A 27,498-nucleotide genomic window follows, 5' to 3' on the forward strand; every position below is an offset into this window, starting at 1 on the left:
CAGGAGGATGAGATAGCTGGATGGCATCACTGACTCAATGCACATGAGTTTGAGTAAGCTCTGGGAGTTGGTGATGGACAGGGAAGCCTGGCCTGCTGCAGTCCATGGGGTTGCAAAGAGTCAGACATGACTGAGCGACTGAACTAACTATACTGTTCTCCATAGTGGCTGTATTAATTTGCATTCCCACCAACAGTGCAAGAGGATTCCCTCTTCTCTATACCCTCTAAAGCATTTATTGTTTGCAGATTATTTGATGATGGTCATTCTGGCTGGTGTAAGGTGATACTCATTGTAGTTCTGATTTGCATTTCTCTAATAATGAGTGATACTGAGCATCTGTTCATGTATTTATTAGCCATCTGTATGTCTTTGGAGAAATGTCTATTTAGGACTTCTGCCCACCTTTGGATGGGGCTGTTTGTTTTTCTGGTATTGAGTTGAATGAGTTGCTTGTATACTTTGGAGATTAATCCTTTGTCAGTTTTTTCACTTGCTATTATTTTCTCTCATTGTGAGCATTTTCTTTTCACCTTGTTGATAGTTTCCTTTGCTGTGCAAAAACTTTTAAGTTTAATTAGGCCCTGCTTGTTTATTATTGTTTTTATTTCCATTACTCTAGGAGGTGGGTCATAGAGGATCTTTCTGTGATTTATGTCAAAGAGTGTTTTATAAATGTTTTCCTCTAAGAGTTTAACAGTTTCTTTGAGTTTATCTTTGTGTATGTTTTTAGGAAGTGTTCAAATTTCATTGTTTTATACATAGCTGTCCAGTTTTCCCAGCACTACTTAATAAATCAGTACTTTTAAAATACAGTTTCTACTACTACCCACTCAAAGCCTCATAATCATTTTATCACACTGCTTCAGTTACGTGTTTGGTGGAGGTTTTTCTAAAGGCCCTAAAGTGAAAACGTTGTCCCCGTCCTTCACTGCCTGTTTATTCTTCAGAATGTTCTCACTCATTCTTCAAAGTGCAGTTCAAACAGCCTCTCCTCGATAAAGCTTTCCCTTCCCTTCAAGCTGATGTCAAATGCCACCTTCTCTGACTGCCATAGCACTTGGGGGACATTTTAAAAGCAGCTGCCATTATTAACAGTCTGTAAAGCACTTTTCACTTGTATTGTTATTCATCTGGATTATAGTTAGTTTTATATATTCTCTCTGTCATTTTTTTGTATACCTCACATTAACCATGTTTCTACACTACTGGTGTTCAATAAGTATTCATTTGTTGGATGGAAGAGATACCCGAATTTCTACTACCTGGAATATTTGCTAAATGAGTCTAAGAGAACGGCTGAGAAGACTTGTGAATGTAACTAGAATTTTCCCACTGCACTTCTCTTGAGTTATTGGCTTTGAGAAATGAAGCCAATATATACATGAAGCCAATGAAATCTCCTCTTGGGGGAGATTTTGATCATTAACTACATCTTGTTCGTCATTCACCAAACTTATCGTTTCAATCTACCAATATATACTTTCCATTCTGTCAGTAGGGTGCCTTTTGTCATCATTTCCTAGAATAGTCAAAGTTCTTCTTGACACCCTGCTTCTTCAAGCCAGACCATCAGTCTGTGGGCAAGCCATGATAGATGTGCAATTACTACAGGATGTGCGTGCTTCCAACAGCTGGGCCAGAAGGCACATTCACCTCAAAGGTTTAACAATGCTGGGGCTAAATGCTGAGACTTCATAGGGTCATCTTAGTGCCACTGCTCAGTTTCCATCCACAAGAAGAAAAATTGTCATTCAAATTTTAAGGTGGATCTTAGTATCCTTACTATTAGACCATGAAAATAATTCGAATTCTGAGGCAGAGGAGTTGAAAGAAAGTATAAATAAAGTTACTAATCTCTCGCACGTTGTTCTGATCAGACTGAACAGTCAGCATCATATGGTGGAGTGGAGATAAGGCAAGTGTCTAAAGGGCACAGGTTGTGTGATAAAACCAGGCACGGCCCTAATATGCTACATATGATGTACAAAGTCCAAAGGTAAGAGGTCTATACTGCTTTTTAGGTGAATGTATTAGCATCGTCCAGTTTACCACTAATGGTTTATATGACAGCCAGGTAGAGATTTATTAGCTACTCATAAAACATACATATTTTTGTGCATACCTCATCCTGCAATATATTTATATATCATTTTTATATGAGCTTCTTGTGTGTACTCGTCTATGTCTGCACTTTTAACCAGCAAACACACGTGATCCTTACAGCCAGTATGTAAATCATGAGGGGAAATTCCAAGAGTGGAATTCTGGTAAATCAAATCCAGTTATTTATTGCATTCATAATCTTTTCTTATAATAGAAGCTACAAAAATATTTGACATACAATATAATACTGAAAAGATGATACGCTCATAGACAAAACCTGGAAGAGGAATGCAGGAAAAGAATCTTAATTCTACTCGTCTAAGGGAATTTTTATGGCATTGAAACATGTATAATATCATGTATGAAACGAGTCGCCAGTCCAGGTTCGATGCACGATACTGGATGCTTGGGGCTGGTGCACTGGGACGACCCAGAGGGAGGGTATGGGGAGGGAGGAGGGAGGAGGGTTCAGGATGGGGAACGCAGGTATACATGTGGCGGATTCATTTCGATGTTTGGCAAAACTAATACAATATTGTAAAGTTTAAAAAATAAATAAATAAAATACAAAAGAAAAAAAAAGAAACAGTGTATATAAAGTGATGATATATGACATTCAAAGCATAAGTCTATTGTTGCTGTTGGTCAGTCACTAAGCCGTGTCTGACTCTTGCAACTCCACGTCCTGTGTATAGCACACCAGGCTTTTCTGTCCTTCACTATCTCCTGGAGTTTGCTCAAATTCATGTTCATTGAGTTGGTGATGCTACCTAACCATCTCACCCTCTATTGCCCTCTTGTCTTGTACTGAGGAGAGAATATTTGACATAAAACATTCTTCTTTTATTTATTTAACCTGCAACCGAAAAAGGGAAACAGAAAGAGAGTATTCCTTTTTTCTGTTCTTTTTTGGTTAGGTTATTGGAGAGCCCTCATGTGGTTACCATGGGTCACTGCAAACCAGCAAAGTAGAGTACAGTAGAGCTTTTAATTCTGCCCATTTTCTCTGGGCATTTCATGTATAGAAATCAACTGTCTTATATACCCTAATTTTAAAGAAGATTAGAGAGGATCACAACCTCATAGCCTAGGCCAGAGATTTTCATCTAATCCTACAATCCTCACTTAAGAAACGTCCCTACCTTTAACCCAATTTTAATCCCCAATTAAAATCTCAGGGACAGAGAAGCCTGGCAGGCTACAGTCGCAAAAGTCAGACACGACTGAGTGACGGAGCAAAAGCTATGTTCATTTCTTCCTATGAAGTTGCTATCAGGTATGCCAAAGGGCTCCCCATCACCCTCTCTTGAACACTGTATTGCATTATGAATCTTCTCTCATCACCCACTGAACTTTAAAAAAAAAAAAAAATCTAATTTCTTCAACCTTTCCTCTAATGTCTTACTTTTAAATTTGCAATTTAGGTTCTATTTGTTTCCAGAGAAGCCCTGTCAACATTCCAGTACTTTTCAGCCTCCAAATGATAGCCTCAAACTAGAAAAACAAAGCAATATGAAAGAGCCAGCAGAATTCAATAAATCCCATATCCTGCATTCCTACCAACCAACGGGTCACTTGCTACAGCTGGGACTCACCTCGCCTGCGCTGTGGCTGCGCTGCCGGGTCAGGTGTTGTCGATGCACCAGTGCGCTCGTGGGTCTGCTGCTCTGAAGCGGGAGTCGGGGATCGATGAAAGTGGTGGTTCGGGAGTTGTGGTCAACAAAAAATGCCTAGGAAGCAATCCACTGAGTCAACAGTCCATACATGCCACAGACTTGTCCTATCGTTTCACACATTCAGGAAGAGACCCACTTTGCAGCAATAACCTTAGCTCTGTTTTCTCGTAATTTCAAATCTTCGGGAGAATTACTCCTTCCTCCCTCGGGACAGACCAGAACACAGGAAGCAACGCTTAGACTGGATTCAGAGTGAAGAGAGCAGGAAGGAACATGGCCCCTGTGTTTAGGAAATATTCTTAAGAGACAGTCATCAAGTTAGGATCTTAGAAAAAAATCACCTGATTGGACATTTGGGCTTCTCTTAATTGATGCTAAGTGCATACTGCTATGGAATGTTACCAAGTTCTTCTTTCAAACATCATTGACTTCTCTTTTCCTTTTATGCAATCAGCTACCAAGTCCTCCCCCCATTTTCCCAATATAAAGTCTCCTCTATTTCTCCCATCCCAGCCTGGCTACCATTCATTCCATTATTTCAGGACTTTCTCTTAAATGTAAAATTATTAATAGTTTCTCGGTTGTTTCACATCTCTAACAACCTTGATTCACTGAATTGGCACATCACTATGAGAATATATTTTTCTAAAAGCTTTGACTATATCTCCACTCCAATCCAAAACCTCTACTGGCTACCTGTTATCTACAAAAAAAAAAAAAAAAAAAATTCCAACCCTTTGGTCACTTTCTAAGACTCTTTAAAGTCTCATTTGCTCTTCAGTTTCGTCATCAGTTACACATCTAAATTCTATCACATTCAATGACTCTGGGCAAGTCACTTAAGTTCTCTGGGCTACAGATTTCTTATAAAAACATGTCTCCTTCTCTCCCTCATCCATAACAAATATTTCTCCCCCATAATGTGACAGGAGGGAGGAAACCATGTCTGACACATTTACTGCAGAATCCCTAGTGACATGAAATCATGAATGAGCATAAGCCATTTCCCTCAGTTTCGCAGTAAAGTCTGCAAGCAATGTAGAAAGGCCTTTAAAAATTCTTTTTAATTCTAATGCTCTTCACAAGAGCTATTTTTCATTATCAGTAAGAACCAAATGGTAGTAAGTTTTCAAAGAAAAATTCATTCAAGGCAATAATGAAGCCCATTATCTCAAGGACAATTAAAAATGTAAGTTTTCCATGACCAGGTAAAGTTAATTAGGTCATCAAAGATAAAAAGGACTATTAGGAAAGCCTGGAAACTCACTACTGATTAAAATGTCAGGACACAAGCTATGTGTCAAATAACCTAAATGAGCAAAATAGAACTGACAACTCAAACTGATGGAGCTCCTTTAACAAAGTACTATACCTTAAAGACTAGGAAAGAACATATCTAGATAAATCCCAGGGGCAGATAGTATATTTATGCCAATTTAAATAATCACCTTTCCATTATGAAACAAAATGTTTCTGCAGATACAGAATCAGGGAACAGGGCACAACAATCTGTAAGTAGCTCCCAAATAGGCAGAAAATGACTTCTTTAAAAAATAACTTTAAGTAGAAAGTGCACTAGAAACAAAGCAGAGAAATAACCAGAACCAGAATCCTTGTTGGCCCTTTTCTCAATGTCTGATTTCTAGGTACAAAGATTAGATTAAATGGAAGTCGTGTAGGAGATGGTGTCATCAACCTTATATCCCTGGGTAATGTTCCCTTTTTTCATAACCTACCAGGTGGAATGTCTTACTTCTCTGATCCTGTTAAAAAAAAAGTACATCAATTGTAAACCCTACACAGGTTTGTATTGACAGGCTCTGGTCTCAAATGTGACACCAGTTCCTGTTTGATTTGAGCTTCTAATCAATATCTGGATATTACTTCTGCCACTATTTAAAATGTCATAAAATAGAAATTCAATTATTTTTATAAGTGGACATTTCAAAATAATATATCAATCTCACATCCTCTTTAAGAAGATTAAGCTCTTATTACTTACAACAATACTATGAACCATGCTAAGGGGAAAATACAAAGAGTATGAAAATAGGATTGCCTACTTACTCTACCTAATTTCTTAGGCATGTTTGAAGGTGCAGGTGGCCGTTTAGAGGTAACAATGATGCACTTGTAATTGTAAGGACAAATGGGTGTGTCCATCTAGGTCAGTTGTGATTTACATGGAGTGTCACAGTATAATTTGATGTTAAGAGGCTTGTCTAAAATCCATTCTCTAAAGAATTATACTGTAAATGCCTTCAGGGTAGGGACTCCTTACTCACCCTGTTCTCTCTGATAGATTTTAGGGTTACGTCTGGGAGAAAGAGGGTGCTCAGAAAATAAACTTCCAAAAACTTGAATAGCAGACTCTTGACCAAAATACAAGACAAATGACGATGAACTAACCAAGTATTAAAAATCACGTTTTTTAAAAAAATAAGCATAGAAAGACTGACAAGTTTGAGAAAAACAAATGAGAGAAGTGTGTGTGTATGTGTGTGTGTGTTGGGTAAAACATGTGGAGAACTGAAGACTGCTGCTACTGCTACTGCTAAGTTGCTTCAGTCGTGTCCGACTCTGTGCGACCCCATAGACGGCAGCCCACCAGGCTCTACCGTCCCTGGGATTCTCCAGGCAAGAACACTGGAGTGGGTTGCCATTGCCTTCTCCATTGTGTGAAAGTGAAAAGTGAAAGTAGAGTCGCTCAGTCGCGTCCGACTTGTAGCGACCCCATGGACTGCATCCTACCAGGCTCCTCCATCCATGGGATTTTTCTAGGCAAGAGTACTGGAGTGGCTTGCCATTGCCTTCTCCGAACTGAAGACTACAAAACCACAAATAAGATAGAAGGTTTCAAAATATCTCAAATGGACATGTATAAACTACCAAGTTAAACCTTGAGAAGTCGAAGACAAAGTAGTGATTAAATGCTTGCGATCCAGAAAGACAAGCCTGGGTCTGAGCCCTAGCTCCACCACTTGCTAGTGACATAACCTTGGGCAAACTACTTTTCTTTAAAGCACAATTTCTTTTCTGTTAAATAGGGACAGTAATGCCTACATCAAACAAAGGTAAAATGAGATGGTTCATAGAAATTTTTGAACATAGTCTCTGTGACCCCTTAAATGTGACTTACTATTATTACTATTATTATTACTAATAATAGTTTTAACTTCTCAGACATTTTTCTAAAGATCATAATTTTTCTCCCTACAGTCTATACACCAAGCACAAAACAATGGAGAACCAGTAAAACTGTACTTCCAGGCTCCTTCTAGCTCTGTATGGCCTAGATTACGTTCTGGCCAACGAGATGTAAACAGAGTGCCACGTGATACTTCTGGACAACCTCCTTACAAGGAGATTTTCACAGGGTGAAGTCTTCCTTCTGTTCTTCATCCATTTAGCTTCCTAAAACAAAGATGTGAACCAAACAGAGCTCCAGCAGCCATACTGAACCTTGAAGAGTCTGGCTTTAGTAAGACTGAGTGGCTAAGCAAAAAACTGTAAGGAGCTAGGCTCTTACAATTTAAGAAACCACCCTAAAACCTACAGACTACCTACCTCTGAACTTCTTCATATGAGAGAATAAAATCTTGCATATTAAACTTTGTACAGGTTTCTGTCACAGGGTAGCCAAACCAAATCCTAACTGATGCACTGTCTCAGCACAGATGAACATATAAGCCAGCCACCACCATTATAAATAAGATTTTTCATTATTTCATAAATAATGATGTCTTATTGTTGTTCACCTTCAATACAGTTGGGTAATGGTTCGAGGTTTAAGTGAAACGTAGGGCTGGGAAAGTATAAAGCTGAGATTTGAATCCATTTTCCTGACTCCAAAGCCCAGTGAGCAGTGCCTCCTTCCCCTCTCATCTTTTCTTATTTCTCTTTTTTTCCCATTCTTTCTTCCTCCTATTTTTCCTTTTGATGTTCTTCTTACTTTCCTCACACCTCACATAGTACTTGAGTTTAGCAAAACCTTTACATATTTATTGAATTAGGCCGACAATAACATTCACTTTCAACACTGACAAGCCCACTACTGATGTTGGACAGCAAACGGTACTTCCTCCGCACAGTCCGCAGACTGCTCCCCTGCTGGAGACAGCGCTGTGGGTGGGGAGAGGTGCTAGTCTGTATTCCACATGGGGCTCCGATTCAGAGAAGACGGAATGTGTGTATTGTTTGCATGAGCTTTTTAAGTCTGCCAGATACCTGGGGGGAAGTCCCTGTGAAGACCTGTATGGAAGCCACGCCTAGTGCACTAGCACTGAGGGCAGCACCAGGAAGCAGCTTCTCTGAGCATGCGCTGTGCTCTCTCTGTTAACTGTGCGACCCTGGACAGTTCTTTGCTACCTCCACTCCAAGGAGATGACTCAAATCCCAACTGAGTTGTGGGAAATGTATTCTACTTTAACATGAAGAGGAAAGCATAAACAAATACCACCCAAAATTTAGGTTGCCATTTCTATTTGTGATGCACAAATCAATTATGTCACAAAAGTAGATCACGTTCCCACAGGATATCCTAAGTAGCTCAAGTCAGTAACAAAGCTGACTGGCTACTTTTCTTTTTCTTTTTTTAATTTAATTTGGGTCACTTTTTATGTCATTATTCTTGAGTGGTCTGCTTTTATTTATGAAATTTTCTACCAGGTATTAATAAATACTGCCTGAGTAAACAGTATGTTGAGAATGCAGACCACATCGAAAAAGCAGTTGTATCCAAAAATGAATCTTTTTCAGATTAGCCACTAGCTAAGCAAATTTTGAAAACATAGAGTCTCTACTGTTAAGTTTCATTAAGGAAATTCACTCAAGCTTCCCTGTGCTGGACCAACTAGAACTAACAATATAATAAAAAACTGAAAGGAATGCAAATATCCAAATTCAAATCTCATTTTAAAAACTTCTACCCTTTCACTGCTTCAGGGCATGGTCAGAGTCAGAAAATATGAGCTGGCTGGAGCCAAGTGGTATTTTAGTGAGGCCAAACAAAATACACTTCTCTCTTTACACAATTCTTTTTTTAAGTTTCTATTATTTTAAGAAAAGAAAAAGCCATCAGTATTTGTGAAGAAATACCAACCTCAGGCTCAACAAATCTAAGTCACAGAAGTTTGAAATTGTTTCCAGTTAACATTTTGCCAAACCAGGAATCCATATTAAAAGACCATGTAAACAAAATAAAACAAAAAGCACTTGTAACTATGCTACAGAAAGACATCAGATCTTCTTTCTTTCCCTAAAAGAACAACAGTTTAAAGATTAGACATGCTACATACTCAATCTGTTCTAACTTCTACTTTATCAACTCTATAAAATATTAAAATGCTAAAAAAAGTTAATTGTAATCTAATTTCTATAAAGATTTTAATTTACTCACACATTCTCTCCCTTCCAAAATATAAATCTCCTCTCAGCTCCTGGTCCCCTCTCTAGCATTTCCCCAATTATAAGGAATAAACATGCTATTATTTTCTCTATATTATATCCCAGACAGATCTCTGTTACCAAATGATAGATGAAAAGACCTGAATGATATAGTTTAAGTAAAAAAAAAATCATGCTAACATTTTCTACCTTTTGGTTCATTTGAAGGAATGAGTGGTCCTAAATATCTCATGACATCTATATCAATCACAAAAAAGCTAAAGAAAGTTATTTTGTTAAATTGTTATGATCAGAGAGCTAAAGTTGAGAGAAAAACAGAGACACAAGGCACTGGGTTAGAGTTCTGGAAACAGCTGATCAGTTAGTAGATGTGGATAAGTAAAACATTCCCCACACTTCATACATAAATGTTAGCTCAAGGCAGGGCAGGGCAGGGGGGAGGCAGATTTTATGTGTTGGGAGTGGTGGTATTTAGGTATTGAGACATATAATACAGGGAAGTCACTGACATGCTGGGGATGGCTTGGACCAGATTCCATGAACTCATGGTGAAATTTCAAGGAATTATGGTAGCTGGTTGACGATGATGCTAGCAGCCTGAAATTGGCTATGGTGAGAGAATTTACACCATGGAAAATGGCAAATGCTACAGATCAGCCCTCTTCCCCACCACCCCTAAGGAGCTGGTTGCTAAGCATTTACCACTACAGAAAACCAAGGATGAAGTTATCCAAATCAGTACATTTTAGGTAATACAGAAGGGCATTACCATGAAATCTGAAGATAGTATACTACATTTTTTATGAAGATCCAATGCTGGTCAGAGGACAACTCTTTAAAAGCAAAAGGCAAAGGCCATCTTCATATTTGAGCAATTCCTTCAAGACTCCATGGTACTAGCATTTTATTCAAAAATACATTCGCAAAACCAAACTCTGCTCTATTCTCTCATTCAGAAAGGTATACAGCCTCAGAAGATTATTCACTTCAGCCTCTTTGTGCATTTGCATGGGTTACTTTTTGGTCTAACAAGTTTGTACCCCTTACAAATAAGCAAGAGATCCTCTAAAAGTGTGCTATATAAAGGTTAATTTCATTTCTACTTGGAATGCTATGTAATTGGAGGTGATTAAACCAGATCACCGGTCCGTCTAGTCAAGGCTATGGTTTTTCCAGTGGTCATGTATGGATGTGAGAGTTGGACTGTTAAGAAAGCTGAGCACTGAAGAATTGATGCTTTTGAACTGTGGTACTGGAGAAGACTCTTGAGAGTCCCTTGGACTGCAAGGAGATCCAACCAGTCCATTCTAAAGGAGATTGGTCCTGGGTGTTCATTGGAAGGACTGATGCTAAAGCTGAAACTCCAATACTTTGGCCACCTCATGTGAAGAGTTGACTCATTGGAAAAGATTCTGATGCTGGGAGGGATTGGGGGCAGGAGGAGAAGGGGATGACAGAGGATGAGATGGCTGGATGGCAGCACCGACTCGATGGACATGAGTTTGGGTGAACGCCGGGAGTTGGTGATGGACAGGGAGGCCTGGCGTGCTGTGATTCATGGGGTCGCAAAGAGTCGGACACGACTGAGTGACTGAACTGACTGATTGACTGAAACCAGATCACCACCACAAAGTTATTAGTTGTTTCAAAGTACTTAAAGGGATGCACCACAAAAATAAGAAATACAGTGCTCTAATAGACAAAAAAAGAAAAAAAAAACACATAGTTTTCTAAGTGTAGAACTTACTGAACTAAAAGACTTTGGGGATTCACTTGAAACCTCCAAATATTAAGTTGCATTATACTCATTAAGATGAACCTGACCTAATAAACTGTGGCCATGAGCTTCATATAGGATTAAAACCAAAGTCTATGTCATCACTTGGGCAACTTCTCCAGCCACATAGAGAGTATGGTAAAATGAGAATCCTCAAGCAGGCTAGGACTGTGGTAACTTTCATGGTACAAATATCTTCTCTCTTCTAAAAATCTATCCTAACCAAAACTGCTACTTGTCATGGTTATTCTACTTGCCAAGTTGAATATTCAGACCATGCTGATACTCAACTCCCCAATCTGACATCCAAAGTCACAATGTCCTAGAGTTACAAAGCTTGGCTTTACAAAGCTTTGGGATAGGACACTTCACATTAAATAAGCAGATGGTTACCATTTTACATTTTTCTTTAAAGAACCCATAACATTTATATCACTTTTTTTAAAGTCCACAGTTTCTTAGCATTTCCATTTAGGCTCAAGTAGAATAATCTGGGGAAAGCACCTGTGAGAGTGCCCCACAGTACTCTACTGTTTGACAGTTCAAAACAAAAAGCAGGAAAAAAGGGTTATTCCATGTTTGCCATCTGAAAGGGGAGACAAAAAATAAATAACGCTTTTTCCAAAAACTAAACCAAACAATAAGTTCACTATATAAACTTAGGAAATATCAAGCTTTGTCATAACTTTCTAACCATCCATGTCTTTTGTATCATTCTCTCTGTCCTCCTTAACTCTCTGCAACAGTGCTTCGACAGATTTCACTCCACTGATACTGATCTGTGATGGTTAATTTCATGTGTTAACTGGGCCAGTGAGTGCCAAACAATATTCTGGATGTGTCTGTTGGTGTTTCTGGAAGACATATCTTTCAATCAGTAGCCTGAGTTAAACAGATGGCCCTCCCCATTGTGGGTGAAAGTGAAAGTGTTAGTCTCTGCGACCCTATGGAATGTAGCCCTCCAGGCTCCTCTGTTCATGGGATTCTCCAGGCAAGAATATTGGAGTGGGTTGCCATGCCCTCCTTCAGGGGATCTTCCCGACCCAGGGATCAAACCCAGGTCTCCTGCGTTGCAGGCAAATTCTTTACCATTTGAGCTACCTGGGAAGCCCTCCAATGTGGATGGGCCTCATAAAATCATTGAAGGTCAAAAGTCTGAGTAAGAGGGACCTGCTCTGGCCTGACTGAGTAGGAACATTGGCGTTTTCTTGAGTCTTGAGTCGTGAGCCTGCTGGGTTTTGTATTGGATCTTATACCATCAGCTCTTGTGTGTGTGTGTGTGTGCGTGCACACTTGTATGTAATACAGGGTTTCTCAATATTTTCCCATTACTTCTTCAAAGGAACAAAACATACCCACTCAGGATGTGTTCTTTTTTCCACTTCTTTACATTAGGTGTTTTCCTTCCTTTCCCATGCCCTGTTTTCTCTCCCCCACAGTCTAATTTTATAAAAATCCTACTTATCATTTAGGGTTCAGTTCAAATCCAATCTTCACTATGAAACCTCTCCATGTATTCCATTCCAGGAATGTCATTCTGCATCTGTACTAGTGCATGATGCCTATTCTGTGTTTTCATAATACAAATCAGAGGCACTAAAGTAGAACAGTCTTGGGGAGGGTGCCTAGTGGTTTTACACTGGAAGGGCATGATTCTGTGCAAATAAATGCATGGATCTGATTTCAGTTCTGGTTCTAAGAAGAAAGCTACTTCTCTTGTGAAGGATGTTTCTAAAATGCTATCTTCATGATCATAGCTTATAGAGTATGTAACCACCACAGAAGAAGACCAGTAATCTAGCAAGAGACAAATCTAGCAGAGAGACCACAATAACACAGGACTCATAGTAGAGAAACTGATAATGCTCCGGGTCATTGTACAGGTTTCAGACAGAAGCAAACACTTGAGGGCAGACTACCCTGCACTGGTCAAGAACAATATGGACAAAAGGAACAAGAACAGTAAAGTGACCCCTATTGTGACAAAACCATTTTGTTGGACCACCTTGGTTAAGGGAGATCAGCAGGCTGCTAAGAGGGGGCATGGGACACTACACTAATTCTACACTGCATCTTTGATAGGTCACTGCGTATTTCCCATCAGAGTAAGGATTCAACCATCAATAACAAATCTTTATCATTTTCATAAAAGTCTAAATTGAAATTGTTTAGTTATTGTTCTATATAGATTCTTGCTTCTACCTAATCATTCAAATCAAGATTTTAGTGAGCTGGGTAGGAATAACCAGATGAGTAGCATTCCTGACTTAGTGTGCCACGTTGGCCATTTTATTCTGTAGATGTCTGCATAATCCATATTTTTTTCCCCAAACTAAGTAATAAAACTCTAGAGATTTGTCATTGTACTGCTTTTATTTTCTACACTATAAGTAATAAGTCAATTACTGAGTAAATTGTGTTAATTATAATCCTAATTGTTTTTCTTCCATTAGTTATCCCATGATTATCTAACTGGATGCCAACCACAGCCCCAGAAGCTGGACAGGACAGGTTACTAACTCTCACTTTAGAGAAAACTGAGGTTTGTAGAAGTTAGACTAGACAATGATAGATCCAGGAATCCTGACCCACTGCAGCATAATTTCTTCAAATTCTTCAAATTAACAATGGGAAGGAAGAAAATAAAGGAGTGAAGAAGAGAGGGAGGAAGAAAAGAAAAAAGAAAGGAGGAAAGAATAAAAGTGAGGAAGAAAGAATGAACACTACTATGTAAAGTAACATTTGGTTTTCCTTATTAAAACTCATAATCGTCTACAGATATATTATCCCCATGAGCACATACTAATGATCAAACCCAGCCAAGAATCAGAAGCATTTTAACCAAGTCACATTTTAATACTACTGATGCATATTTCTTGCATAAATATAAAAAGTTTATATCAACACTGTAACCCAGATCCCAAATTACTCTTTTTTTCCACAGCCCTGAGAGTGTACAAAAGTTTAAGAATTATTACAATAGAAGAAAGAAGAGATTTTCTTTCTATACTGGCCTACTTTCTTTGCTTAAATGTTTTGTTTCAAATAAGACAAGTCAAAATGTGTCCTGTATGTTAGTTGAAAATCCTAGACTTTTAGGTTCAACAAATATGTATACACAGATGTTAATCACAGTCTCATGAGGACTATCCTGCATAAAATAAAACTTGGATTAATTGCTAGGATAAAAACAACTGAGAATATCAAGGAGTGAAACAAAATACTAATTAAAACAGTGTGGAATTGTGAACAAGATACCTTTCCAAATGTAATTAAAAGTAGAACTATATCATCTAATCCTTAAGACTAAAGAATCAAAGATCTATAAAATCTAGGAGCTGAAAAGGGAAACTTAGTCTTCCTCTAATTTAACCCACTGCTTTTTAAAAATAGTTTTATTGAGACATAACTCAGATACTATACAACTCACCCATTTGAACAGTACAATCCACTGTTTTTAGTATATACATAGGATTGTGCAACCATCACCATAATATAATTTTAAAACATTCTCTCCACCAAGAGAAATCCCACACCTATTAGGTTGAATTAGAGGAAGACTAGGCTTCCCTTTTTAGCTCCTAGATCTATGGTATTTAAGCATGAAGTTGTGAATGTTTCTGGTGGGGTGTCATCCGGTAAAATACCTATAATCTAATCAAAACCTATTTGTATGACTCAGCCTTGAAGGATACCAGTAATCCCAACACCTGGACTGGAACTCTTCTTCCCTGGAATGATAAAGTATATCTCATTTTCAAAGACAATCCCTCCCAATAGAGTACAGTAGTTAAGAGGCATGCTCCTAAAGTTAGAATCCTGAATTCCTCACTTGCTTACTAATATACACATTAGAAGAACCTGACTGTTGATGCAGGAGACATAAGAGATGCAGATTCGATCCCTGGGTCAGGAAGGTACCTTGGAGGAGGACATGGCAACCCATTCCAGTATTCTTGCCCGCAAAATCCCATGGACAGAGGTGCCTGGTGGGCTACGGTCCGTAGGATCACAGAGTCAGACACAACTGAAGTGGCTTAGCAGACGCGTGCACGCATGCAAATTTCAATAAAATGTGAACAATAATGATAATACCCACCTCATAAACTGCCATGAGGTCAAAATAAAAATAATCCATGAACAAATACCAAGTGAAGTGCCTGGCACATGGATTGAGCCCAATAAATGTAGGTGTCATCACTGTCATCACCATCATTATCATCTTACCCAGAAGGCCTGATAGTCCGTTCTTACTCTTTAATTCATAGTCAATGTTAAAAGAATATTTTACTTCTCTTCTTTCATGTAAGTCAAGGACATTTTTCACCCTAGAACTCCACCAAAAAGCATACCAGATCCAGAATTTTGTGAAATCTCAGCCAACTTAAACCCTTGGCCTTAAGTAATTAGAAGAAAAGTCTCTTCCAAATTGGAGACAGCTAAACTGTAGTACAAGCATAATCACTACCCTGTTCAAACATGTAATGTGAAAAATCCAAGACAGCACACGGAATAAGAGAGGTCAAACCAGGCAAATCCTAGGAGCTACTTCCAGTGAGTGCACAGAAGGAGAAGCGAGTGGCAATGGGGAGAGAGCCTGGAAGCTTTCTTGTTTGTCCAAAGCAGAGATCACTGAAAAACCAGGAATCTACAGATGACAAATTTCATTCATTCATCAAACCTGTTTTGAGAACCTTCTATATGAATGGCACTGGGGTTGAAGAGGGAGTAATTAAAAAAAATAAATAGAAGCACTCTTAAGGAGGGGATCATCTGCTTGGGAAGACAAAACAAGTTAACAGCAACACCATGAGACACATAGGTATAAGCATCATGAAACAGTGCAAGGGGGACTATGGGGACTCACTTATGCCTAGAGAGCCAAGAGCAATCCACCCACTCTGCTGCCCTTCGATGGTGTGTATGAAAGCCCCCACCTTCTCAACCATGGTAGGAGACCATACCACAGGCTCCCAGAGCACTGTTTACTGCCTTCACTATAAGAGCTAGAAGATGTGTATTCACCTCCTCCCTGGTGAGAGGCAGGGTGACAGCACAGACTCTGGATCTGGATGGACTAAGTTAAATCCAATTCTACCACACATAATTACAGGACCTTGGTCAGCTCACTTAGCCATGCTGTGCTTTAATTTCCTCTTCTAAAAAAATATGGATTAAAAATAGCAGTTACGAACAAGGTTGCTTTGAGAATGGAAGGAATTAATCTAAATGTATAGCCACATCTAGCACATATCTAGTAGTACACACTACATAATACTACACTGTGAGCTTGTACCACAGTTATCACAGTGGCTTGCGTATAGCAGGCATTCGGAAGTGTGGTGAATGGCAAAACTGATGAAAACAAAAGGAAGATGTTGCACTTGAGAAAAGAAGATGGAACCAAATTTCATAGGCCTGAGCAGCTAAATTTGACAACATTTCTCATAAGAACCACGTCTTTTCATGCAGGTGAGGATCTGGTCATCCTATTTCATGTCAATTCTAGAAATTAGTCATCCCTCTGGGGAAAAAACTCATAGTATTTAATAGCTTCTGATGCTATATTAAATGGGAAAAAAAGTTTACTCCCTTTAAACATTCTAGAGGTAAAGCAATACATCAAAAAGGGGCAGTTAAAATTTCAGACTAGTAGAAAACCTGTTAACGGCGAAGGATGGGAGCTATTGATTTTTAAAGTACAGCCACGGCAAGAGCCTCTCCCAAATGTTCTTTCAAGCTATTTTTGTTTATGAGAAGTCAGTCATTTGTAAAGAAAGGATGATGGGAAGCACAGGGAGATATACCTGCTTTCATTAAGGTATCCAGCTTAGCTAAAAATCTTACTAAAGTCTAAATGCACAAAGCAGAGGAATCAGGCTAAAGTGATCCTCTTTCAGGCCTGTCTGGTAATTCATTCTGTCCACAAGGCCAGGGGTCCTTCCACATCTTTCATGCCACACGTCATTCAAAAGGAAAGTCACCAGCAACCTGTGAGGTCAGCTATCTCCCAACTCACACTCAATGCTCTTAACAATGCTTACAACTTTAGGCTGAAACCCCACATGAGTCCAAACCCTCAAGAAAGAGGATAGATGGTTATGTTACCCACACAGTCGAGATAATGTTTACCTCTGTTTAACCATCGAAACTTTTATAAAAGCTATGAGACAGAACTTGTTCTTAAGAATACATCATAACTCATCTTAAATAGTATTCTAAGTTCAACTTAAACTCTTCTCAAGGTTCAGGTGTTATTAATAAGAGGCTCTCTCTTGAAGCATGTCTGGCAAGTTATGACTGGCAAGAGAGGAACCTTCCCTTCCAGGTCTGCATGATAAGTTCCCGATTCCCTTCAGCTAAGGATACAAAATGACTTAACATGTTAAGTCTCTGCACAGAGCAGAAATACATGCAGCATTATCTCAGCTTGGGTTTTTCCCTGGACCTGTAGTTTTCTATGGGGTCGCTGAGGGTTGGACACGACTGAGCGACTTCACTTTCACTTTTCACTTTCACGCATTGGAGAAGGAAATGGCAACCCATTCCAGTGTTCTTGCCTGGAGAATCCCAGGGTTGGGGGAGCCTGGTGGGCTGTCGTCTATGGGGTCACACAGAGTCGGACACGACTGAAGCGACTTAGCAGCAGCAGCAGTGGTCTTCTAATGAGTATAGATCCCCATGACATCAGGAAAAAAAACTGTCAGAGTTGAGAACAGAGCTGATTCTTGGTCTGCTAATGCTCTTTTACATGCAGGCATAATACCATCAGTATTTTCCATCACCCTTTCTTGGACTACCTGCGCATTTCCATTTAGTAGAATGTTTACAAACACTCGGCACCAGCAAAGTGACATCCTCCTTGGGAAAGAGAGAGCACAGGAACTGCCAAGTGTCCCTGCAGGCTCCCCATGTCCTGGAAAGGCTTCCCTGCCATCCCACCTAACTCTGATATACCACTATTCCACCTGTGGTTTAGGGACCTAATCACAAATCCATTCTCTTTCATCTATTCTGAACTTCATGCTTACCACTTCTAATCTTCTCTGGGCTGAGAATTAGAGGTTTAGTAAAAATTTTACAAAACTCAGGTCAGTAGTTTCAATGAAAGTCTGAGGGTTCCTCCCATGCATTAAAATCTATCCATGCAATTTGTAATATCAATTTTGACTGCTGCTAAGTTCTCAGGTAAGATTGCTAGAAGCTGAGTTCAGGATGAGCAAGATACTCTGTGGTATTTTTGCTAGAGGGTACTTTAGGGAAGAATGGAATGCACTGAGTACTTTCCACATTCCACTCACCTGAATGCTCTTCCCTGGGATGGTTTATTTCTCACTTCATTTACATCTGCATACATGCAGAGCTTAATTTGTGAGTCCTTCCCCAGATACCCTCTATAAAATAACTCTCCACTCCTGCCTTTTCCTAGACCCCATATCCTGCTTTCCTCTAAATCAAAACTTTAATCAGCTCTTAGCATGCATGGTATTTACTTGTCCATTGGCCATCTCTTTCCATCAGAAAGACAGTTCTATGGAGTTGTTGGCTGCTCTGTTTTGCATAGGTGTTCAATAAATATTTGTTGAATGAAAAAGTCAAGTACAGTTATTATAAATTTTTGTCAATCCTCCCCACACTTACAAGTCACGTATTTCAAGTATTTTTACAGACAGGAAAAGTGTTGGTTGGTTTCTCAATACTTGGAGAGCATACTATGGTGGTTAGGAGCAAGGACCCTTGAACCAGACTGCATGGGTTAGAGCCCAGCTCAGACATTGCCCATCTCTAGTCCCTGGGCAAGTCATTGAACCATTCTGCACCTGAACTCTGCATATGTAAATAGCAATAATAACAAAAGTATTGTCTTACAGAGTTATTGTGGAGAGCTTAAACATAAAGAACTTAAACAGTTCATGGCTCCTAGTACACGCCGAACAAGAGTTAAATAAACAAAATCTTGGCTGAGAAACACCTTAATAAGAATTACTAACTTTCTCACTTTGATTTCTTACTCATAAGACAACCTCCTGATAGTAACCCGGCTTTCTGATTCATTTGTCTAAAAAGGAAGTGCAGATGTGGTTACCTGGACTGTGCGAGAGTTACATATTTCTCATCATAAATTAATCAATCTTTGAATCTTGTTTAACGTGCTAACAAAATCAGGGTTTTGAACCAACAAGACTAAGGCCCAAACCCGGATAGTGTCAAGACACACCTTGTGTTGTTGCTTAGCAACCTCCTAGCCAACTTCTCCAAACAATGCCACAACTTGTATTCAACTATCCACAACACAGCTAGGAGAGGGAAGTATCATTGCCTAAGAAACCTCTTCTCTAATCAGTAGAAAATGGTGAGATTACAGTTCAAAGAATGTCCATGCAAAGTGGGTGTTTTGCCCAGCAAGTGCCCTGACTCCCATACACTGTATATACCACTTCAAAAGAGGGTAGCAACTGCTGATGGTAACAAACAACCTGCTTGTCCAGGTTTCCTTTGAACCAGGAGATGGAGTTTTTCCCCTCACAAAGGACTTTCAGCCCTCACTTGATGGGTAGAGCCAAGTGCCAAAGTCACAAGATCACACAGTCATGCGGCGGCTTCCCCACGGCCACTCCTACAAGTTACCTTGCCCTGATGATCGTGTTTCATTTCCCAGCCCCTTGGCAGCTCCAGTTGTTTGTTTGCAAACATGTTGAGGAATCCCACGAGGTCCCGGTTATGCTGGTAGCGTTCAAAGTGGTGGGTGTCCCGCCGGACTTTGGTGATCATGTGCTTCAAACATGTGTTGTTTGTAAACATGCGGTAGGCACTCTGGAGAGAAGGATGGGAAAGCCACGTTAATCTGCTTTGTGACATGCGAAAGCAACACATAAACTCCCATGGACATATTTAATCTTCAGATGGTATACCAGATTCAGTGGAACTCTAGACCCACACAGGAGACAAAGCAAAATAATTTTGATTAAAGTAAAATAGACTACAGAAAGTCAAGGAGTCTTCACTAATGAATCTAGTTTTCTAAGGAACAGTAACGCTGTGGAGTTTCATTCTACAGGAGATGTAAGACCTTAAAGTTGGTTTTAGGCAAACCCCATACAGTCAAAATTACACCATTCAGGAAACAAATATACCACCTCACAGAGAGCCCCATTATAACCAGCATTTCCTCCAGCACAAAATCTCTGGCTCTTTGGGTGCATGCCAATGAAACAGGTGGCATATAGTTAGGAGCCAAGTTGTATAGAAAAATGGCCATAAATCTGAATACTAGAAGTACATGCAATAGGCTGAGTAGTTCCCACTGAGAATCATATTCAACTGAGACCACAGTAGATTAGAGTTTTTCATCTTGTGCTTAAAAGCATAATCTCAGTAAACAGAATAGCAAGCAGAATTACCTAGACTGTATATCTTAGTATTTTTTTATCTTTTTTTCTTCTCTATTTTTCCTGTACACACACACACGCACATACTCATACACACACTCTGGTAGGCTAAATTTACATGATTGAATATACATTTAATAAAACCCCATTATACCAGCACACATAAAAAAGTGATTGTTCTGTAAAATGTCATCAGTGTCATCTTCTGATACTTAAAGAAGAGTCCAGAAAAAAAAAAAAAAAAGACCATAAGCCATGGGCTGTCCTTATGAGTCAGTCAACACATATTCAACACAGTACCATGTGCCAAGCAGTAGAAAAGGAGTAACTGTATAGGCTATTTCCTTGAAGGAGTGTGATATTCATGAAACTGACCCACCATGAAGGATCTCTCCCGGAACGCTATTCTCCTCAGGTAGATTTAAAGGGCTTTGGATTCCCCCTACCTTTAGTATCCCAGGGATATCAGACTGAGTGTGGAGGCCTACAGGCTTTACTTTATGAGTTCTGTTATTTATTTTCTTTTAGACAGACCAAGGTAAACCCGAAAGAAATCAGAATCTCTGGAAATAACTTCACCTTAATAAACATTTACTGCGCTGGTTATTGAGAATAAAAGATGAATAAGCAAGGACAGTCAACAATGTTCCTGTCTTTCCAGAGACTCTCAGAATGTGTCACGTCTAGGTCAGACAATTCATTGCTGACGGGAGTGCCTTCAAGAGCTTTCTTTCCTTTGGCATGGTGAGCACAGCAACTGGCCATGTCTGAAATGGTGGCTGCTCTCAGTTTGGGTTCCTAGGTTTCTGAAGGACTCCAGGGATCAGAGAACCCTGACAACTCAATTTGGAATGAGAAACAGCCCTCTGTTAGCTTAAGCCACTGAGACGTGTTGGTCACCATGACTGATGTATAACTCACACTACACAAAGTAACTTTTCTACAGTTATTCTGATTGATTTGCTATCACTAACCTTTTGCTTTGTATGGAAATTATTTTTCCCCTATAAAAATGGAAGGCAGGAAGGTCAGACACATTAAACTCTACTCAAATACTAGTGTACTAGTTTCTCAGTACACCTGAGTAGCAAGTATTTGAGATCACATTTCAACCTGATAGTCTAAATGAGAGGAGGTTTGACGGCTGTGAGAAATTATGAGGTTCAGAGTACAGAGCACTGCCAGAGCAGGCAGGCCCACGCAGGGGCTCTGGGCAATTAGAGCATGAGAGAATAAGAAAGTGATACCATGAAAGCAGAGAAGGAGACTAATAAAATAAGTTGGAGGCTGTCAGAGACTAACATTAGCTAACTAATAGTTTAGCCTGTGGCTGACCCTGCTTTGGAGTCTTATGCACAATCAACAAGGCATCTGTTTTCTGTATTTGGCTGCATGTTGCTGATTTATTTTCACACAAGCCATTGCAAGCATAGAGGCCGGAGATAACACTAGCCTCTGTGACGGCGACAGTAATGAACTTTCAAGTCATGCTCCCTAATAAGTCTCTTTGGGAACAAATTAGTGTGGGATAATTCTGTCAGATAAATCATTTCTAAACAGGTGTATTCTCTTGTCACCCTCCCTTAACCCTCCCCCGGCCCATTAAAATAAGTAAATAGGCCACATCCTGATTCTTTATCTGGGGCACCAGAAAGGCTCCTCACTCTGCTAAAGAAAAGCAGTAGAACTGCATTACGGCAAGTAGTAGTAATTAGGTGAACGAACCCATCCCAGCCTCGGGCAGGAAGCAATCCCCTGGGGTTGGACAGCTCTTTCAGCACAGGAGTCTTAAGGCTGGTCTTAGAATTAATTACGTCCTTTCATCTTCCCCCTCTCCACTCAGTGAGACGTGTAATATAGTGCCAAGTTCAACTGATCTTTGCAAAAAGCATCTACCGTAAGAAAGATTCCTCTCATCAGTATCTAGCAAACAACCTTGAGAATCACCGCTTTTTCAACTCTGAATAATATGCACATGATTATTAAGGTCTATATAAAACATATAAGGCAAACAGGAACATCCCTCTAGACTCTGGCTGCATGTTTATAAAGAAATTACATATATATTTACTCACATATATATGTTTACTTATGTATGTTTATATATGTGTATGTGTAACATATTTACACATGTCTGTATTTATATATAGGCTTCCCTGGTGGCTTAGTAGGTAAAGAATCTGCCTGCAATCCGGGAGACCTGGGTTCAGTCCCTGGGTTGGGAAGATCCCCTGGAGGAGGGCATGGCAACCCACTCCAGTATTCTTGCATAGAGAATCCCCATAGACAAAGGAGCGTATCAGGCTGCAGTCCATGGGGTCACAAAGAGTTGAACATGACTGATCGACCAAGAACACATACATATGCTTATATACATATCCATCTATTCTATTTTTGAATATATATTTTATGTTTATTCAATATATATAGTATTGTTTTAAAATGTACATTATATATATATATATACATATATATGACCAGAAGTATACTTATTCAGAAAAGATATTTATACTCCAGTTTATACAGAACTATGCTGAGGTTTCTAATCACAGCTCATGGATAGAGACAAAGAAAGTCATTTAATCTCTGCCTCAATTTGCTCAGCTCAATGATGGGATAATAGTAACTGCCCTGATTTCTTCATAGGCATGTGGGATTCAAATCCAGTGGAACAAAGGATATAAAAGTACATTGAAGAGGTAAAAATCACTGTAAAACCATAGAGTTGAACTAAGTACAAGAATATATAAGGGATTATGCCTACCACCACTGTGTTCTAACAGATCAATGATAGTAGTAAAACTGTTTTCTACTTTCAGTCTTTGAAGATCTTGGGCAAGCATTCCACCTTCTATTAAGGGAAGAAGGGTCTCATAACCTCTTATTAATTATGTGCTAAGTTAAGTGAAGTTGCTCAGTAGTGTCCGACTCTCTGCGACCCCATGGACTGCAGCCTACCAGGCTCCTCCGTCCACGGGATTTTCCAGGCAAAAGTACTGGAGTGGGTTGCCATTTCCTTCTCCAGGGGATCTTTCCAACCTTGGGATTGAACCCAGGTCTCCCGCATTGCAGGCAGACACTTTACCATCGAAGCCACCAGGGAAGCCCTGTTCTAAACACTGAGGATACAGAGACAAGCACAACCCAATCACTGAAAAGAACGGAGAGGGAAAATTACAGGGGAAGGTGGAAGACAGGTGTTCAATGGAGGCAGAAAGTAGTTTGGAAAACAGAGGTCACAGTTGCAATGAAAATGCTGAAATACAGTGATAAAACTAGCAGAGCTAAGAATTAGAGGGGTTCAAACGGCTTCCCTTGTAGCTCAGTAGGTAAGGAATCTGCCTGCAGTGCAGGAGACCTGGGTTCGATCCCTGAGTTGGGAAGATCCCCTGGAGAAGGAAATGGCAAGCCGCTCCAGTATCCTTGCCTGAAAAATCTCATGGACAGAGGAGCCTGGTGGGCTGCAGTCCATGGGGTCGCAAAGAGTCGGGCATGACTGAGTGACTAACACTAACTAACTAAAAAGCTCAGAAACACTAAACAGGTAGGATTAGGTAGAAAGAGCCTTGTCTTCATGGAAGCTGACAGGACAAACCTGTGTGTGAAAAGAAAAGAAACATCTTTATTCTCCCTTCTGGGGTTTAGTGGGTCTAACTGGAAAGGGATCCTTTTTTGCGTTTGAGTTGCTGTTTTGCTTTGGTCTTACAGAACAATATGCAGTAAAGGGATCTGACCTGCTACCTGAAACAAAAGTGGACTTATTTCATAGCAGTGTCATGATAAAACTTCTTGCACAGAGTGATCTCACCTTGGAAGATGCTGCATGTGGGTTCACACCGGTTAAGGTGATCTGGCAACTGTTAATAGTATGCAGAACCCCTTTAAATGATACCTAAAGGATGCAAAGTTTTCTTGCCTGGCAATATGATTTAAAATGTCCATTTTGGTTATCCCTTCTCTAATCCAAAACTCCATTTCCCAATCCTCTTGGTCATTTCTTGTCTTATCGTTCTAGTAAAGAAATAAACACTGCATGGTTAGATGAATGATCAACTGAGTATTAACTGAATTTCTTTGTGGAATTTCATTAAAATTACACTCCTTAGAGCTTAATGTGTTTTGTATGGTTAAGTGTTTGAAGAGTTAGAAGTGAAAAATATCGAGAAGAACTGAGAGGAAATTATTGCCATTTGGCAACAGAATAAGAAAATTATATGTCTTATCAATCAACCAACTTATCAAGTAATTAATCACAATCAATGCAAGTAATAATCAAACCTCCTTTTTTGGGAGCAGGTTTTTTAAGTGTTACAGTGATCATATTTCCAGGATTACCTGGCCCAGTCTTAATTTACTCTGTTATTTCCAATAACACAGGTTAGTACGTTGTTGCTAAATAAAATCTTTCATTTTCCAGAAATTCTTCATCAAGAATAGGTATTCTGAACTCATGCTTGGAAAACATTATCACTGCTGCCATAGTAAATGTATACAAAGGCTCACAAGGAAGTAGATGTGAGCATCTGTATACATTATTCACTAAACAAAATTTATTATAAACAAAATCAAATAATATTGTTTTCATAAGATATATGCTAGTATATGGAAATAGTCTTGTTTTATGCAGTTTATCTTTACAATATTTTTAATCATAGGGACTTTATATTTTTCTCATCTGGCTAAGAAGTAAAATGGAGGGAAAATTAAACTTATTGACAAAACTAACTGTAATTATCAACTCATCTATTTTGCAATAGCAAAAGTCTCTAACTTATAAGAAATATATGAGTATTTTAGAACAATACTTTTTTTCATTAAGTAGAAAGGAGTTTATATGATAGAATTAAAGTTTTTCTAGAACATATTAAAAGCTAAAGTAGTAATTATTTAGAGCTTTCCTGGTGGCTCAGATGGTAAATAATCTGCCTGCAATGCAGGAGACATGGATTCAATCCCTGGATTGGCAAGATTCCCTGGAGAAGGGAATGGCTACCCCCTCCAGTGTAAAATAGTCATTTGGCATGTATGTTGGAAAAATTATTTAGTTGCATATAATGAAATGTATGTATGTTTGATAATTATTAGACAAACACAGTCATCCCAAATATCAAAGACATGACACTAAGAATTAAATCTTGAGTTACCAGGGGAAATGGTTTAAGACAATTTTGGAAGCAATCTGATCATAACCAGCAGAGGGCAGTAGAATATATCTTAAAGCAACTACAATGCAAAAACAATAAAAACACACACACACAGACACAGACACACACAAACAAAAAACAGTATTTTGTTCCTCAAGTTTTCCTTTAGAGTTATGGCAACTATGTATCTACTTAATTTTTGTTGTTTTCAATAAAGATGATTAGGTATCCACCAAAGAAGTATTAGAGCTAATAAATGAATTCAGCAAGGTCATAAGATAAAGATTAAAATACAGAAATCTGTTGCTTTTCTATTATTCACTAATCATGAGTTAACAGAGAAAGCAAAAAAAAATTCTGTTTAAAATTGCCTTAAAAAGAATAAAACACCTAGAATACACTTAACCAAGGATGTGAAAGACTTATGTCCTTAAAACTATAAAACACTGATAAAGGAAACTGAAAATGTTTAGAAAAGGAAAGATCCTCTGTATCCTTGGGTTCGAAGAATTAATATTGTTAAAATGTCCATACTATTCAAGGCAATCTACAGATTTAATGCAATCCCTATGAAATACCCATGGCATTTTACATAGAACTAGAAAAAAAAATATTAAAATTTGTACTGAAGCACAAAAGACCATGACTTTCCAAATCAATCTGAGAGAAAAATAACAAAGCTAGAGTGACCATGATCCCTGACTTCAGAATATACACAAAGCTACAGTAATCAAAACAGTGGGGTTCAGTTCAGTTCAGTCACTCAGTCATGTCCAACTCTTTGCGACCCCATGAATCGCAGCACGCCAGGCCTCCCTGTCCATCACCAACTCCCGGAGTTCACTCAGACTCACGTCCATCGAGTCAGTGATGCCATCCAGCCATCTCATCTTCTGTCGTCCCCTTCTCCTCCTGCCCCCAATCCCTCCCAGCATCAGAGTCTTTTCCAAAAACAGTGTGGTACTGGGCACAAAGACAGATACATAGATAAATGTAACAGAACAGAAAGCCAAAAATAAACCCACATACTTCAAGTCAATTAATCTATGACAAAGGAGGCAAGAGTATACAGTGGAGGAAAAACAGTATCTTCAATAAGTGGTGCTGAGAAACCTGGACACCTACATGTTAATGAATGAGATTAGAACAGGTCCTCATAACACATACAAAACTAAACTCAAAATGGATTAAAAACTTAAATGTAAGACATCAAATCATAAAACTCCTAGAAGAGAACAAACGCAGAACACTCTCTGACCTAAATCATAGAAATATATATTTTTTGGATGTCTCCTAAAGCAAAAGAAACAAAAGCAAAAATAAACAAATGGGACTTAACTGAGCTTAAAAGCTTTTGCATAGCAAAGGAAACCTACTAATTGGGAGAAAATATTTACAAATAATATGACTGACAATGGGTTAATATCCTTGATTAGAATATAAATTATATAATCAGATCACACAACTCAGTATCAAAAAGTACAAACAGCCCAATTAAAAACATGCAGATGACCTAAATAGAATTTTTACTTACAATTTTTATAATACTTACAGATGGCTAACAGTGTTCAACATCACTAATCATAAGAGAAATGCAAATCAAAAGTACAATGAGATATTACCTCCTACCTGTCAGAATGGCTATTATCAAAATATCTACAAATAAAAAATGTTGGTGAGGATGTGGAAAGAAGGGAACTGTTGTCCACTGTTGGTGGGAATGTAAACTGGCACAGCCACTGTGGAAAAGAGCATGAAGGTTTCGCAAAAAACTAAAACTAGAACTACCATCTGATCAGATCAGATCAGATCAGTCACTCAGTCGTGTCCAACTCTTTGCGACCCCATGAATCGCAGCACGCCAGGCCTCCCTGTCCATCACCAACTCCCGGAGTTCACTCAGACTCACGTCCATCGAGTCAGTGATGCCATCCAGCCATCTCATCCTCTGTCGTCCCCTTCTCCTCCTGCCCCCAATCCCTCCCAGCATCAGTCTTGTC

The 27,498-nt window shown here is 39.1% G+C and overlaps 1 protein-coding gene across 5 annotated transcripts in view; it reads right to left on the bottom strand.

Moving 5' to 3' along the window:
• The window catches only part of HECW2 (HECT, C2 and WW domain containing E3 ubiquitin protein ligase 2), a 435,976-nt gene that overhangs the window by 79,603 nt on the left and 328,875 nt on the right, over positions 1-27,498 (bottom strand). For all 5 annotated transcript variants that reach the window (XM_010860869.1, XM_010860871.1, XM_010860870.1 and 2 more), the window contains 2 exons: positions 19,594-19,779; positions 3,702-3,836 (listed from right to left, as the gene is read on the bottom strand). In XM_010860869.1, coding sequence (XP_010859171.1) covers positions 3,702-3,836; positions 19,594-19,779 — 321 coding nt within the window. The remainder of the gene's footprint in view (positions 1-3,701; positions 3,837-19,593; positions 19,780-27,498) is intronic.

This window comes from Bison bison, unplaced genomic scaffold, assembly GCF_000754665.1.
Source record: "Bison bison bison isolate TAMUID 2011002044 unplaced genomic scaffold, Bison_UMD1.0 scf7180017864471, whole genome shotgun sequence".
In the NCBI taxonomy this organism is placed as follows: Eukaryota; Metazoa; Chordata; class Mammalia; order Artiodactyla; family Bovidae; genus Bison; species Bison bison.